This window comes from Condylura cristata, unplaced genomic scaffold (genome assembly GCF_000260355.1).
Source record: "Condylura cristata isolate star-nosed mole 26May11 unplaced genomic scaffold, ConCri1.0 scaffold00020, whole genome shotgun sequence".
NCBI classification, from domain to species: Eukaryota; Metazoa; Chordata; class Mammalia; order Eulipotyphla; family Talpidae; genus Condylura; species Condylura cristata.
The window spans coordinates 28917688-28935172 of record NW_004567121.1 but is presented as its reverse complement, the minus strand read 5'-3'; the positions used below and the strand labels follow the sequence as shown (position 1 = coordinate 28935172).

At 43.7% G+C, this 17485-nt stretch overlaps 2 protein-coding genes across 2 annotated transcripts in view; one reads left to right on the top strand and one right to left on the bottom strand.

The window, feature by feature from the left end:
* MFSD2B (major facilitator superfamily domain containing 2B) overlaps nucleotides 1-3771 on the top strand; it is a 13243-nt gene extending 9472 nt beyond the window's left edge. The window contains exon 14 of the mRNA XM_012727353.1: nucleotides 806-3771. Coding sequence (XP_012582807.1) covers nucleotides 806-830 — 25 coding nt within the window. The 3' untranslated portion in view covers nucleotides 831-3771. The remainder of the gene's footprint in view (nucleotides 1-805) is intronic.
* A 53-nt stretch (nucleotides 3772-3824) lies between these two features.
* Nucleotides 3825-17277, bottom strand: LOC101626258 (chromosome unknown open reading frame, human C2orf44). Its single transcript, XM_012727577.1, is given in 6 exon segments — nucleotides 3825-5493; nucleotides 5495-5585; nucleotides 6752-6866; nucleotides 9056-10895; nucleotides 15332-15463; nucleotides 17218-17277. Coding segments are annotated over 4 exon segments (2526 nt in total). The 5' UTR covers nucleotides 10877-10895; nucleotides 15332-15463; nucleotides 17218-17277; the 3' UTR covers nucleotides 3825-4994.
* Nucleotides 17278-17485: the final 208 nt, after the last annotated feature.

Here is a 17485-nt window from a genome sequence, read left to right as displayed (position 1 = left end):
CCCCCCCGCCTTCCTGCTCCTGCCCTTTCACCCTGCAGTCTCCTTCCTTTGATGGCCTGCGGGAAGCCTCCCGCTTCACCCTCCTGGCCCTAGTGCACCTCACATAGCTCTTGTGTCTGGTGACTCCTCAAGCTGTCCCCTTTCCCACCACGCTCCCCAGCTTCCTTTCAGCTGCACAGCCCCATCTGGTTCTCATTCAGCCATGTCCACCTAAAGTCTCACGAGCATGGTCAGCCTCAGTGAGCCCCAAATTGGACTCTTCTCTGATCAGCTCCTCTTCTCTGCCCCATCTCAGTGAGCGGCACCCCTCATCAGCGTGTTCCCCTCCCCACTTGACCTTGGCACTTCCAGAGCTCTGGGCACCTTGAGGGCACCGCCATTGTTTCATCACATGGTGTCCCGTGAGTCCAGCACAGGGCAGTGGCCAGCAGGTGCCGTAGAGTCAACACATCTGGCCCTGCAGACCTTCAGGAGCGTGTCCACGCTTTGAGCCGCTCACACATTAACAGACATGAGCAGGGCCCGTGTGAGGGCCGCACGGGGTAGCAGGCAGGGGCATCCTTGTCCCCGACTGCTGTGAGGACGGCCTCAGACTCCAGCCCAGGAACCAGGGACACGTGTTGCACTGGGGGTGCACACGATGGGGTGGGGCGAAATGGGCTGGGGAAGCAGGGCTGGCTCTACCTACCAGGGGGTAGAGGGGAGGAGTGGCTAGGAAGACAACAGCCCCGGACACCTCCATGGGGCCTGTGGCGCCCTGGGAGCGCACAACTCTCACCCTGCCCTTTGGCTTATCTTCCTACAGGAGCTCGAGCTACAGCCTCAACTGAAGCTGGAGGCTGCTGTGAGCTGGACCAGAAGTCAGGGTCTGTCTGCTGGGCCGGAATCTCCCTTCCCTCTCACCCTTTTGCCTCCCTGCTTCACCGTCCGCACACACGTGACCCGGCTTCTCCCTGGGAGATGGAGTCTTCAGAGAGTCTCCTGAAGGGCCTGCCTGACACATTCCTTGCCTGTTGACCACAGGCCTTCTCAGGCCTGGTCGCCTGACTGCTCCGCTCCAGGCCACCTTGGACCTGGAAAGCCTCCCAGGAGTAGCCATTCCGGAAGAAAGGGAGCACCCACCAAGCCCAGCTGCTGGTCTCCCCGTGGGAGTCCCTGGCCAACCACCTGCTGTCCCATCTGACAGGATAGACACTCTTGTTCCTCCTGATGCTGCAGTGGACACCTGAGAGACAGGACAGATGCCATGTGAATGCCTGGCATGGGACCAACGGACATGTGAGGACTACTTAGGGCAGGCAGACAGATGCCCTGAGACCAAGAGACCTGAGAGAGGATGAGGGCAGTGGGGTGAGAAGTCTGAGCCGGGCATCAGAGGCGTTTCTTAAGCTTGTCCCTTTGTTCAGGTAAGTGGAAGACGCTCCGTTTCCAGAAGTGGACACAGACTGATAATAAACCACCAAAAGTTGATTTTTATGAACAGAAGTTATTTTTGTGGAAATAGGTTTTTAATTTTTATAAAAGCCCAGAACCACATTGTAGAGGCTACATCATTGGGACAATTCACTGCAGCTTATTTTTTCAAAAACATATTAAAGGGTTTGTTTTCTAATGAGAAAATGTGATTGTGGACCCTCCCTAACCCCCAAAACACAGAAGGGGAAAGAGTCAGATGTCACTGGGCCTGGCTAACACCCCTCAGCCAAATATGCCCTGTCTGTGCTCTGACCAGAGACGTCCGGTGGGAAGTGGGTTGCTTTCCTTGACTCTGGAGTAGCCCACGGCAGCAGGTTTTGGCCTCTGGCCTCTCGCATGGGTTGGGGCCTAGGGAGGAGTTTAGGAACCAGTAGGGATGAAACGTCACCCCCAGATGCCTAGACACCAAGCGTGAGAGGGAACTGGCAAGGCATGACATGGCCACACACTTCTCCTCACACCTCAGCTGTCCCCTCCATGAGGTCAATTCTCCTGACCCCCTTCTACCTCCTCTTGAGACTTCAGCTGCCTCATAGGTGCCAGACTCACACCCACGTCTGCAAGAGCTCAGGACCACACTCAGATGGGATGTTCTCCCAGAACTTGAGATAAACACTGTAGCTTGAGGAGGAATCTGACCTCAGAGCCAGCGTGCAGGTGATCTGCTCTGACACTCTGGCCCTGGCCACTGGTATGAGCATCTAAGTAACCCTTGAGGTCACAGGGTGCCAGAGAAAGAGAGCTATTATTCCCTTTTCTCCTCAAAGCAGCTCTTTGAGGCAAGCACTTATTTTCAGATGAGGAAACAAGCTTAGGTTAAGCAACTTGCTTGAGGTGAGTTGGTGCAAATGGACTTGAGCCCAAATCCGCCGGACCCAAACTTATAGAGCTGGCCAGTGCTTAAGGCATTCGTTGGGGGTGCGACCAGTCTCTGGACTTGGGTTATCATTGGCATGTTTCCTCTTCTGGCACCAAATACCATCATCCTGCCTCTGACTTATGCTCAACCCACTGCAATTCCCATCACTCCTACTCATCAGCATTCAGACTGACTGACTGGGTCTCCGTACCTCTCCACACCCCTGTTTCAGAGAACTCTCGTTTTGCCCTAGGCCAACCTGGTTAAGAATATTTCCCCTGACCCCTTCTGTCTCCACGACCTTGTCCATTTCCACTTAATCCAGGTCACACCACTCACTTGCTCAAGACCCTTGTGATCTCACCCTAGCACAGCATAACATTAGAATAGTGAAGAACCCCTATAAATCAACAAGAAAAAGACAACCTAATAGAAAACTGGGCAAAAACTAACATATGTGAAGGTGTGAGGTATTTCATGGCCTGGAAGTAAAAATTCGGATCACAATGAAGTAACATTTAAAACCACTGGAGCGTCATAAACTGAGAGGCCTTCATCATTGAGACTAGGAAGGGCGCTGGTATACTGCTGTTGGGGGTGAAAACTGACGGAGCTGTCTTGACAAATAATCTGAACTCACACATACAGTGAAGCAGCAATTTCAGGTAAAAGACCCTAGAGAAACCTTTCAAACACCCGCATCAGAGACAGTTAGAAGCACATGCTGAGTGGTATAGTTGCAAAACTAAAAACCAGGCAAACAGTCCAAATGTACATGGTAGAAAAATGGATAAACTGTGGTTACTCAAAAACAGTGAAAGTACTAGAATATACGCCTAAGTACAAACCTTAGGAAGAATGTGGAAAGAAGCATGTCTCAGAAAACTACATACCATATATATGAAGTTCAAAAGGGAAAATAAACTTACCATTTAGGCCAAAAAGTTAAAGTGGCTACTGTGAAACTCCTTTTTAAAAAGAAAGAATAAAGAGATGATCATTACAACAATCCAGAGATTGTCTCTGGGAGGAGGAGAGGACGGGATCAAGGACAGACATGGGGCTGAAAGGCTCCTGGTGGCATTCTAATGGTAGGGAGTTCAGCTTATCGCTAAGCCACTCTATATTTTATATCAGTTGCATGCATCAAATAATACCCATACAAAATTTAATAAACTTGGGTACAAACTGGGATGTGTAATGTCTTTCCAAATGCAAGATATTCTCAGTATAATATTAAACACTGAAGAGCTTAACTTTCTTCCTGTCTCGAAAGTCAACAAATACCGGACTGCCTTGTGTTGTTCCAATCACTATAATACCACCAAAGTTCAAGGAAAAATCTTTTCAGGGTTGTCATGGAGTCAGATTTGTTGTAGAAAAAGAAAATAATTTGTAGTCTAGACTATCCACCAGAAGAGGATGGAGCCAAATACATACATGCCATCACGACCAGTTCTCTATGCCAGCAATCACAGAGAAAATACTGTCAAATGGGCCGCAAACATTAATGATTTTATTGAAGATACACGCGCAGAATTTTGACCAGGGAAATGTGGTTATAATATATACCTCGGGGCACCTCACTGATCTCACTTCAGAGTCCACCAAGTCCCTCTTCCGGCTTCACAACGATGTACCATAGTCCCAACCCACACAGCCTTTGCAAATGGAGCCAGGCTCCCTGTCCTCAGCCGCCGCCATCAGGCAACCAAGTACAGACAAGTGGCCTCCACTTCCATTACCCTGGCAGCTATCTAATGCATCTGAACCACAAATGGGCCCTCCCATGTCCCTACCCCTGCTCCATCTTCATAAACTGAAGAAGACAGGAGTCCCTAAGGTATACAATGTTTCTTTCCAGATCCCTTTAAAGGAGTGGGGGTGAAGGGGAAGGAGATACATATGTGCTAATGGAGTCTATGGCTGAAACAATTTCTCTGCAGATGTGCTCTGACTAGCCACACACTGATCAATTTTGTTATGCTAAAGTAACTGAAATTAATGGTGCTATTTGAAGGGAGGGGATGGGATGTGTCTGTCTGAAGTTGGAATAAGAGTTTTTCTAATATACTAAGCTGCTATTTTAATCCATAATTACATTAAATGGATAATTTTTAGAACTACTTTAGATTCACTGCAATTTCCACCTTTCTGAAAACTTTCTCTCACAAACCCAATGCTGGTCTCTAAAAGGTAAACAGAGGGCAATGAAAAATATCAAAATATAAGTGAAATTTGAGGAGAACTGATTACTGGGAGAAAAATACCAACTGTCTAGATAACTTTTCTTGAGGCTGTCACGGAGCGTCCTGAGTGGCAGCAGCTCAGGCGCGGGCCTTGGGCCTCACCGTGCAGAGCACTGCACTTCTGCCAGCACTTGTTGAGAACACTGACTCTAGGCTCGAGGAGTGCAAGCATCTGACATTTACTCAGGGCCAGTCTTCAGGAGTACTGGAGCTATGTAAATCGGAATTTTTTAAGGAAGCAAGAGGATTAGGTTTAAATTCTGGAAGGTCCAGCCAACAGTAGAAATACTTCCTGTTCTAGAAAGGTCAGAAGGTGATCTGATCAGTGTCTTCCAGCTTTGCTGATTCCTACTGGTTTGCAGTAAAGAGGATACCCTGGAGCATATCTCTAGCATTTCTTACCCTTGTCATCAGCCAAGAAAAAGATCTATAACAATGCTGAGGTACCTTTTAAGGGTTTCTATGACAGCTTTAACATAATTCTGGGCAAGGGACAGAAACCTCAGAGAAACTATAAAACACAATCCACATAGCACCATAATATTGTTTGTTCTGGGAATTCTGCCCTTAGAGAAACTGCAGTCATGAACATGCAGCCACTTTCTGAGCCATCTTGCCACAGCGCAGGCAGCCTCAGCCAGGGAAGCAGGGAGAAGCAGCCACACCCACCACAACAAGGGCTTCCCTGCTGGGTGACAGTGCAGATCCCCGCTGGGGAGAGCCCACAGTGGGAAACAGAGCTTGTCTGTAATGGTCTCAGCTGAAAAGCAATGCAGCAAATACTCGGCAAATGACGTCCAGTCACACCCTCGATGGCTAGCGCAGCCAGTGGTGTCCGACCCTTGGGAGGGAAGATTTCTAAAACCCACAAGAGAAGTACTGGGACCGCTGAAAACACTGGATCTAGAGGCTGCCATTTCTTATGACTATTTCCTCTGCGGCTGTGAAAGTTACTGGGATAAAGCCTTCACTATCAGCAGAGAGAAGAATCCAGTGGGAGTCTGCAAAGTAAAATAAACACAGAAGCAACTCAGAAAGAAAATTTCTTTCTACAAAGAAAACCTGACAAAGTAAGATATTTTCAGGGGAAGAACAGAGTGGAGGAGAATACTGAATCGAAGTGTCACAGAGTTTGCACCAGGTTGTATGGCAGGAAGGGTCGCGACAACTTAGGCACAGTTAAGGGACATTTCACCCTGGCTACACATTCATCACTCAGAACGATGCCTTGTGCACGTGTTAGGGACTGAGTGTGGCCTGTCCCGACCAAATGATCCACAAGTTAGTCGCCAGTTTCTCCAGAAACTATGTGAAGTTGGTAACAAGCACGAAGGAAACTTCTTTATTCCTGAGATCAGTACCAACCTTTACACACTCAAAGAGGCTGAGTGGACTACAGCAAGATTACAACAGGCCAGATAATCCTGGTTTGTCCTGGGTAACCCAGGGCCTCTAGCATGGCATGCGTCTGGACTTTCTCTGGTTCTTTCTAGTCTAAAGGGTCTCAGCTTTTGACTTCTGAAAAATCTCTGAGAACAATGGGTAAAATACACAGAGATTTTTTATTAAATGTTATTTGTAACACTAAAATGTCAAAACACTGTGCCTCCAAGAATGGAATATTAACCGCACCCACACAGTAATAATGACAACTATGACACCTTATCATAAATGCATGTGTCAAAATAAAAAAAATGCTAATGCTGTAATGTTAATGAAACAAAATGTTCAACAGTGGTTACTGTTGCAAGAATGAAGCCTAACAGAACCACCCTGCTCACCTGTTGGAACACAGGCCTGACTCAGACCCTCACCACACAGGAATGCCCATGTTTGCTGCATATTAAATCAACAAGTGCTTTAAGGAAGATCCTGAAAGTCTGTTATGATCTGTAGGCTCTAGGGCAATGGATGTTTATGACATTCCTTACCGTTTTTATATATGGCGTTGTAACTTTTCTAATTTTCTCATGTTCAGTTTTTGCAGCTAGGCTATAGTTCCTAAAGGATAGAACCCAACTTTATCATCTGTTTTGGTACACAGGTCTGGGTATACTTATTAACCATTTAACCTCCAACTGGTTGGTATCCCTCATTTTCATTATCAGTGAAAGTTATGAAATAGGTGGTAGATGTAGGGTTGGGTGCACTTTTGGATTTTACCTACCATGCAGCATTTCAATAAGAGAGAGGCCGAAAGTCTGCTGGACTGTACTGAGCCTTAGTTTGCCATTGCAGAGAAGCAGGGTTCTTTTTTCAACAACAGGACCTAGATAAGATTTCTTCGAATATAAAATAAAAGTTATTAAACTATTTGCAGAAGCATTACAGCTATTAATATTTCTTAGCTATAGAATGCATAACTTCTTTCTACTAATTCTTACTTATTACCAACTACATTTCAGTTTTAAATGAGTTTTTCCCTGTGTTATTTGAAACAATAAAAAGGGTCAGAACTAAACAATCCCAAATTCACTTTTCCTTTAGCTCTGCTCTTTCCTTATGTCTTTATCACAGGGAAATGGCCTTCCTAAGATCTGATGAATACTAACGGATGATGAATGGCAGACTGAGAGACACAGTTTGATAGTAAGGAATAACTGCTTGGCTGTTTTAGATATAATTAAGAAACTTCATATTTCCTTTATTGGGAAAAAGTACCAGAAATACTATCCTAAATGGTGAAAAACTAGAGGATTTGCATAAGTAAAATAAACTGTTGTCAAAACCCACTTAACTTAGAAAATTATTTTGAAATTTTGATGTGTGTGGGGGGGTGAGGGGGTGTCAAAGACAAAGTGCTATCAAGTAAGGCTTATAGCCTAACTGGAAAACAAACATATCAGGATCCCCACTGCAGCCTGAGTTCGATCCCAGACAGGGAACTGACCCACATGGCGCGGCAGACCTCTCCTGTCTTGCCTGCTACTCCCTCAACAGTGGATTTCATTATATCTGCCTGTTCTGCTCCCCACTTTGTCTCTGGTGAATCCTCTCACCCTGCCGTACCTCTGACCTACATCCTAGTTCTTGTATACATAAACAAATGTTTTTTAAAAATCATTTTAAAAGTTTTAAAAGTAACATTAAAAGTTAACTCATCTGGCCCTCCCTGCTGGCGCCGTGAGTTAAAGCACAGCACTATGAAGCTATCTAAAGGCACTGTGGTATGAATTCAAATCCCAGCCAGGGAGATGACCCGTATGGTGTGGTAGACCTCTCCTGATCTGCCCACTGCTCCCCTCAGCACTGTGTTTCAGTGGATCTGCCTATTCTGCACCCTACTCTGTACCTGGTAAATCCTCTCACCCCCACACTTCTGGCCTGTACCCAAGTTTTTGTCAGCATAAGTAAATAAATCGTTAAAAAAAGACCTTAAATATAAAAAAATAAGAAAGTATTGCAAGAAAATCTGAAGTACTATATGTATATTAATTTCTATAATATAAGCTTACAATCCAACAGAAAAAAACAAGTAATAGGGAATTTACATCCCACTGGGAAAAATATATTCCCTCTTAAACTCACTAACATAAAGGAAATAAAAAAGTGTGAAACACCGTTTCTCATTGATCAGACTGATAAGGGTATGAGGAAAAGGACAGCCACACAGGTGGCTGGCGGGCATCTGATGGCGCCTTGTTAAGTAAAAAACACCTTTGAACGGCAATCTGGCAGCTCAAGTGTCTGAATGTGTATGATAAAATTCTATATATGTGTGTGTATGATTTACATATCTACTTCTGGGAACCAACCCAATAGAAATAAAAGTATGAATACACATAAGAATATGACTGCAGCACTGTTTGGGTATCTAAGAACTAAAACAAAGCGCCCGGCGACAGGGGAATGGCTGAGTAGAGAGCACACTTCCAGCACGAAGCAGAGTGTACCATGTGACCCCATTTTGGCAAAATAGTGGTGAACACCACCCCTACCCCCACAAAGATCTGTGTAAGACTACAGGAAAATGAAATAAGATATGGGAGGATACACACTAAGTTGCTGGTTGAAGTGCGTAACTGGGAAGGGAAAGCAGGGCTGAGTTCAATGGGCAAAACCAGACCTGATGACACAGGACAGGGTCCCACATAGCACACTGGTACATGCACATGTGTGAATAAATGCACTGACATTTCCCAATGACCATCAGCTTTCTTATAAATGGGTGTGTCTGCATTGCACAGGAAAACTTTTCATAATAATGTAACAGAGTAAAAACTTTTTTTCTGAATATAAGTGGCCAGAATGAGTGAATCATTCATTTTCCACACCACTCACGTGGTTTTAGTCATGGTAGCGCCAGCAGAGGGCTTACCGGAAAGGGGCATCAACTTGCCTGCAACATAATGTGCCCCACTGAGTAAAGTGCTGTTAGGACCCCATCTTCCTATCACTCAATTTTTCTTGCAGTACCCTCCGGCTGCAGGAGTGTTTATGCATAGTGGGAGCTCTTCAAAGGGGAAGTTACCTGGTACGTGATGTGAACGTAAGGCAGATTCCGACAGAGTGGATACATGGGAGAAACCTTCCTTCCGTCATGCAGTAAGTCTCTGAGTGAAGAGAGACAGCGCTGCACTTCTGTCAGGTTCCGAGATAAAATGTCCAGTTCTCTAGACAGCTGGTAAGTGTCCTTTTCCCTTTGTAAGTTCTTTATTGGAAGCAAGTTGGGAGGTTCGAGGGTGCCGGTGTGGTCTGATGAGCTACAGGTTCTAGGCAGCGCTCCTGGGTGGTGACTAGATTTAGCATCTAGAGTTTCCAGGGCTATGGAGTCATCACAGACACTGGAAGGAGGGCTTTTGATCTCTTCAATACAGGCACTTCCAGGACAGCCTCTTGGACTGTTATCACCAGCTGCTGACAAGAGCCCTATGTTTTGGCGACAAAAATCTGGGGGAAGACTTTCAATCAGCTGCTTTTTACTTGCTATATTTAGCAGAGCATTGAAAGGAGAGGAGTCACTCTTGTTTTCACTCATTGTTACTGAAAGTTTTTCCAACATTACTTCTCTAACCATCAAACAAATGATATACTGATTGGATTTTGAAGAAGGAAGAAATGTTGAATCTGTGGCTTTTTGTTTTCCTACCAAAATTAATAATAATTTATCTGTCAAGAAACAAATGCCTTTTGGTCTTTCACTACTCTCTAACTGAATCTGCTGGGTGTTTGGCATAAATGATGGAATGACAGAATAGATAAAAATTATATTACAAGTATTAGAAGCTACTGCCACTACCTGTGCTTTAGGATTAAATGCTATTAGATCAGGAACCAGAATACCTGGAATGGCGAATTTTCTGGTTCCAGTAACATCTTTCTCAAAGGTTACAAGAATCAAATGTGAAGAATCCAAGCCAGGTCCTGATAAACAGTCCTTTTTTCTTAGACAAAGTAGAGAACTATCCTCAGATCTAGATTTATCAAAATGTATATGAGTTAGATCCAAAGGATCTGAAAAGGAAGAAGAAATGAAAGAAGCTGACGTTTCAGAAGGGACTACCCCATCGTCCATGGAGGGTGTTTTGCCAGTAACTGTTAAAGTATATACACACGTGTCTTCACCACTAGGCTGGGTGTCAAAGGTCTCGGCTGCATTTAAGCCACAGATCTTAGCTAGTGGAAGCTCTGTGGCCACCGCAACCTGTGAGTCCACCGTGGCTCCCATGGAGCGGATGTAGCTGTCCACCTCAAACACCGGGGTGAAGGAACACCTGTGAAGAGTCTTCTGAGCACTGTCCCAGATGAAAGACTGCAGGCTGCTGCCTACTGCCACCACGAGCCTCCGGCCATCCCGGGTCCAACACGCACAGTGAATGAGGCCCTGGGTGCTGATGTCCGCTTTTACCTGGGAACTGGCACAGTGAACATTGTGGAAAAGGGAGACATCCTGTGCAGTCAACACAGTCAAGATAGCATCTCTGGGGTGCCACACACAGCCCTGGGCAAGGATCGGAAGTGACACTCCAAGCTCACAGGTCTGGGACATCAACCACTTGCTTGTCCCTGTAGGGCTGAGGAACAGCTGCCAAACACGGACGCACTTCTCATGCTGCACGGCGAGCAAGGTGGGCCCGTCGGCTGGGCCAGGTGGGGCCCAGGACACCCGGCACACGTGCTCAAATTGTCCAATGACCTCTGAGTCCCCAAGTGCGGCCTCTCCACCGTGAAGCTGTAAGTCAGTCAAGATTACCTGATTCCCATCAGTCCAGGCCAGGCCATGAGTTGGGTGTATTGCTTGATACAGTGCATTCAGTCCAGTTCTGAGAAGTTTTCCCTTTCCCAACTCCATCCCTTCTGACAAAGGTTACCTGCAATAACGAAGACAGTAAGTTATTGAATGTAATTAGACAAATCCAGAAAGTAGGACATTTTAAAAGGCCCGCACCTTTCACAGGTCAATGCTGTGAGGGGAGAAAAGGACGGGGAGGACATGGCAGATTAAGAGAATGCTGACATGGAATGGATATCAAAAGATCCCGCAGCCTTACTAACTTCCTTAAATGTGAACATGGGGGCCCTCCCTGGTGGCGCAGCGGGTTAAAGCACAGCACTGAGAAGCTTAGGCCGATTCTGCATGAGTTCGATCCCCGCCTGCCACGGAGGTGACCCACATGGCGTGGCACACCTCTCCTGACCCGCCCGCTGCTCCCCTCAGCAGTGTGCTTCATTGATCTGCGTTCTGCTCCCTGCTCTGTCTCTGGTGAAGCCTCTCACCCTCTGCATCTCTGGCCTGTACCCCAGTTCTGTGTGAATAAATAAATCAATCTTAAAAAAAAAAAAAAAAGTGAACATGGTGTTGTGGCTATGCGAGGAAAAGTCCCTACGGTTAGAATGTACATGCTGAAGTATTTGGGGGAAAGTGTCACAGTGGCTACAACCTGCTTTCAAATGGTGTCACAACAACAAATTTGGTAGAGAGGTCTGCAGAGATAAAACAAATGTAGCAAAAGGGTTGCTGAATCCAAATGGAAGCTGTGCCAGTATTCACAATAATTTCAACTTTTAAGTTAGAAAGTTTTCAAATTAAAGAATTTAGGAAAAGCTCCTTTACCATCTAATTTCTAGTCTCCTTTCAATTACCAAATCAATAACTGATACTTATATCCTGGACTTTATGACCACATGTTTTTTCAACTCCCTTCAAAATGGCTTTTATCTCTATTCTGAAATGACACTCGAGTCATTGTTGCTCTATCTACTTCATTGCAGTCAAGTGTCATGTAATAATTTTTAGAATATTTTCATTCTCTGTTGCATTTACTCCTGAAACAATCTTTCACAATAATGTAAACTAGGGCCGGCTAGTCACTAGGGACTCAGTTTGACTTTCTCTCTCCTGCTTTCTCAGCTTCCGAGTTCTACTAATTCTCAGAGTTGTTACTGAATCCAATACTTCTTTTTAAAAAGATCTATTTATTCACACACACAAGAACTGGGGTCTAGGTCAGAGATGTAGGAGGTGAGAGGATTCACCAGAGACAGTATGGGAAGCAGAAAAGGCAAATCTACTGAATCCACTTCTGAGGGGAGCAGCAGGCAAAAGAGAAGTCTGCTGTGCCCTGTGGGCCAGCTCCCTGGCTGGGGATCAAATTCATGCTGCAGTGGCTGGTGAAAGCTTGATAGGGCTGAGACTTAACCCCTAAGCTTAGTACTTCTTATCCTGGGTCAGAGCACTATCACCTTAAACTTAAAATAACTGACTGCTAATTGATTTCCCTACCTCTAATCTATCTTTTTTTCCTCTAGTCCATTTTGTATAAAAACAATCTTAAAATGCCCCTTTAGGTATGGCACTGATCAACTTTAAAACCATCATCTAGTGCCTTTAGCTGTGCTGTTTGGCACAACAGCAACTAGTTACAGGTGCTACGTCAACTTAAATCAATTAAAATAATAATCCAGTTCCTTACAACACGAGCCCCTTTTCAAGTAGTCCATGGCTACCATATTGGACAGAGCAGAATGGAATACTTCTATCATCAAAGAAAATTCTAGACAGTGCCAGTGCTAGAGAATTCAAGTCTGAATTCCTCAGTCTGATATTCAAAACACTTCCCAATTTGAATGTAGCTGTCTCCAGTCTTATTTCTGGTTATTAAACTTCATGGGGACAATGCCTGACCCATTCCAAATGGCGAGTGACAACAGAAGGTCCAGTTGAGAGCCATCCCCCTCTTCTCTAGCACCCAGCTACAGCAGATTAACTGCAGACGCCTACAGCCTTCGGAGTCTAAGCTACTCAGGTGAGATGCTTGGTTTCCTAGTGCAGTCACCTTACCCCATTTCCACAACTAACAAAGCCCTTGAGAGCAGAAATTAGACTTAAATGTTATGCCTGTCAGTTTTTGGCATACATTACAAGTGCTGCAAGTATTTTATTCTTGGCTTATTCTGACTTCATTACATCGTGTAAGACATTGCCAACTGGGTCACAGTGTTGCCAGGGGTTGTGTTGATTACATTTTATTATGCCTATAATACACAGTCAGTAAAGGCCCTTGAATTCTATCTGGATGTGCTTTCTAAGGCTGTTAAGTAACTCAGGCTTAAGGAAAGAATTGAAACAATGGGGCACTACCTGAAGGGCTGTTGCCCTCCCTTCCAGCACTTAAGAGTGTAATGCTGCTACATGAGCACGTCTCACTTCTTACATGGCTGAAAAGTAAAAAGCTAAGCAACCGCATAGATTGCCACACATTTTTAGGTTTTACAGAACTCACATTGTTATTTAAAACACGAGGACAAATGATGCTAAGTGATAATTTTAACATTTTATGAAAACAGAACTTAACAAGTGAAAGTTTTCTCCCTAGGTAGTGTTGGGGCAGGGGCAAGGGGAGGGGAACTCACACCGTTACTGCTGGTGATTATTACAATGGAGATTCTGTCAGCGACATGGTAAGAACACCTCATCTTACATACGGAGCCCAGGCTGTACTGTTGCTTAAATGAGCTTTAAGTTGGTTGCACCAGTTGGCTCTGCTTCAGTGTTCAGCGACTGTTAAGCTTGGATTTCAGCCTTTGGAAAGCATAATGGCCCAATGCCTCAGGCTGTAAATGTCATTTCTAGTATCCCTGATGCATGGCCAACACATATCCAAGATCCATAAGGTCAGTAATAAGAATAAGGCACATTATTTGAATAATTTGTAATATCTGAATGTTCACTTTCAAATCCAGGCTAACATCCTAAGAGTTCTTTTTAACAAGGCAACCAATGCCTCAAGCGCGTTATACTTAAAAATTCTATCAGTGAGCTGATACATAATGTATAATGTAAGAATAAAGTGTTGCAATAAGACTGTAAAGATTAATTTGGGGAAACAACAGTTAAGAAAGTCATGGTAAGTAATTTTCAATATATACACAGTAATGAAAATGTGAATGCAGGGGGGGAAAGAAAACCGTGTAATCAAAATGAGTTGCCCCAAAATATCTTATACTTCTACACTCCCAGCTGAAAGGGAGTGGCTATTTGGCACTAAAAATATGTAGCATAGTGACAAGCATAACCCAGGAGCTGTCAGTACTGACAAATTTTCTTTTCCTGAAAAATAAGGCCAAGCTTTAGACTTAATGACTAAAATGTTGTAAGAATAAGAACTATAAAATTGGAAAGAAATTTCAGATTTTCCTCCCCCCCCACAGGCTTATATGATTTTCTGTGCAAAATTTGATTTTACACTGAGAGATTTATGTAGCCAACCTATTTTGGTGGCACCTCAAGTTCAGACTTTCCTGATCACAGAATCCTGACATTAAAAATCAGAACGACGGGCAAAAAAGTAACCAAGCTTTCAGTAGGCAGTTCTTGGTTAAAACTTTTACACCATTCATAGGAATCAAGTCAACAAAAAGTATGCACACTCTGACTACTAGTTCTCTCTCTAAATTACTGTAACCACAGTGTTTGGTTGCAGCCACTATGCTGCTATGATAAAACACACAAGATGCTCTTAAAACCTGAAATAAGTAATGCACCACGGAGCTGATCAATACAGTTGTCTCAAATCCTTCCTGGAAATAGACTAGGTATCAATTCTATACAGTACTATCATAAATGTGTATATAAAGATTAGCCTTACAAAATTAAATGCCAAAATCTAATTCTAATGTGCAACTTATTTGACAGAATAATAATTTTGTTGCAATTAAGGATCCAAGAAATTTTAAAACCCATCCTCAATTTTGACAGCAAAATTTTATGTTTAACCTTAATATGATCTAAGACATGTCAAAACAAAGGAAATCAGGATGTCATTGCTAATGACCATAAAAAACAGACTATGATCGATAGACACACCCAGATATTATCTTGTTGGCCATACTGAAATGAAACCAAGGGAAGAAATGTGCCTGGCGTGTGCCAAACATGGGACTGTCCCTAGGATTCAAGTGTGATAGTCTTAAACAGGCATGTGAGGGGGGTTATGATTTTTATTTGAGAGCTAATAAAGCTTCAAAAAGTTAAGACTCTTGCCACTTCACTACAGCAATTCCCAAATATATGTATACACATACACATACATTGTGTACATACAACCTTTGTAACAGAAACATATAAATGTGTAGGGAAAAATAAAGAAGCTCTATGAGAACTGGTATAGAAAAACCCCTTACTAAATAGAGCAGTCTAATATGTGCACAATATTTATGAAAAAAAATCCACCTCTATATGCCTATACATGTGTATTTTAATATATTTACATAAATGTGCAGGGAAAAAATCAGGAATAATACATACCAAATTACTGAGGGTAGATACTGAAGAGGGCGGGGTGGTGCAAGAGATAAGGGGTCACCCACTTTATTTATCTCTTAAACTTCTGACAAAAACTTTTACTAATATGCTTGTAGTCAAGCAGACCTCTTGTAACTGAAAGAAATGAAGATTTAAAATACATTTTATTATAAAGAGTTTTCATAAACTAGTTAAAAAGATAAATACCCTAAATTTAAAATGGCCAGATACCAACAGGCAATTGATAAAGTAATAAAACACTGATCAACAGGCATCTTTATAAGTGGTGTTTAACCTTATCATCAAATAAAGCTGCAATGTCTATTTTCTACCACTCTCTTTTTAACCACCCCAAACTGATCCCACTCCCATTGCTTTGCCAAAGCTCCTTTCACCAAAGCACTAGTGCCATCCACATCACTGAATGCAATGAACATTTTCAAACCTGTTTTACTGAGCAGTGTTCAAAGACAGAATGTCAGATTCTAAAGCCAAAGAAATGCATTTGTTCCCAAACTACTCGGTGATTTTAACTTATTGCAAGTGATTCTCTATACCCTTTGTTGACTTTGTCCTTGCTCTTAGAATCTCTTACTTGAACATTTTGCTTCTACACATGATGTCAGATTAAGTGGCTCATCAGTGGTTTGCTAAATGGACGAGTAAGTTCCCTGTCATCACTGATGAAGAAAACTGCCATCTCTAAACCGCTGATCTTATATAACATAATATATGTTTTCCCTTAATATCTACTTATGCACTTTTAAAAGACTTATTGATAAATAATGCATGATACATTTTCCTGGGCAGAGAAATTTCCTAATGGGCCAATGTCACAGGCAATTCACATGTTATGTTTTAAGCTACCCATATTAGTCTAATGTTGTTGACAGTGTGTGTGACCAGGGAGAGCAGAGGGTAATAATTTGTGATCAAGGGGAAAGACAAAGTTGTGGAGGTTTTTAGAAAAATAAACTAGTAGTTTCATTTTTAGTAACAGGAAGCAATTTGGCCTATTTTCTCAAACACCTAATGATAATTACAAAAGTCTGCTTCAATCCTTTCAGTCCATTACTAGAGTAGATTCTGACCACCTCTCCATTTTTTGTAGGGAAGGACAGAGAGGTCTGGCTTGGTACAACTCTCTTCTCTCCCTCGGAGCCTATATTCTGTGTGGTTGGGCCGAATTATCTTCTTTAAAAACACAGCTCTCATCATTTTGTTCTTCAGCTCAAATACCTTTCATGAGTCTCTACAGCAATGTATGTGTGTGTGTATAATATATATATATATATATATATATATATATATATATATATAAAGTTCTTTCAAAATGTCTTAGAAAAGCATTTAAGGCTTCACATGGTCTGATAAGGATATATCTTTCCAATCTGATTTGCCTGACTTATAAAGGATCCGCCGAGGAATTTGGAGAAACCAGCACATACTCCTGTGACAACGTGCAGGTTGGAGCGAAGAAAGACGGAAGTAGAGAAAAACTGTTTCAAACGGGGCCATTAAACAGCTTGAATGTCACATTAAAAAAAAAAAAGTGAGCCAACTTTGTAGCTACTTCAGTGGAGAAATGGGCCATATTCAGGAGACATTTCTAACGCTGCTGGGCGTGTTCGGGGAGGCGGTGAAGGTGAAGAAAAAGAGAAGTGGGGGCTTGGAACTGCTGAACCACTAACGCGCGCGAGAGAAGCACTGCCTACTTTCAAGGTAAGGCGGCTGTGCAGAAGTGAGCGGGCGCCCCCACGCCATTCTCTGCACTCCCGGGCCTCTTCTCGCCCTGCTCCCCTTCCAGATGCCGGTCTCTCCACCTTCGTCCCCGCCCAACCCAAACCGTCCCACCCCAGCCAGTCCCAGCAGCAGTGACGACAAAATACCTCTGCCCCACTGAAATAGTCTCGCCGAGGCCGCACCACCTCACCCATCACGGATCCAAGTCCCGAGAGGGCACCGGAAGCGCCGGCACACTGGTCTCCGATAGGTCAAGGGAGGCGGGGCAAGTTAGGAAGTAGCCCCAGACTATTGGCTTTCATCTGTGTCACTTTAGGAGAGATTCCTTCTCACTGGCCAATGATCTGGGATTTTGCTGCAAGGCTCTCTGGGAGTCGTAGTCTTTGCCAACCTCCATCGACATTACCCGTCCCT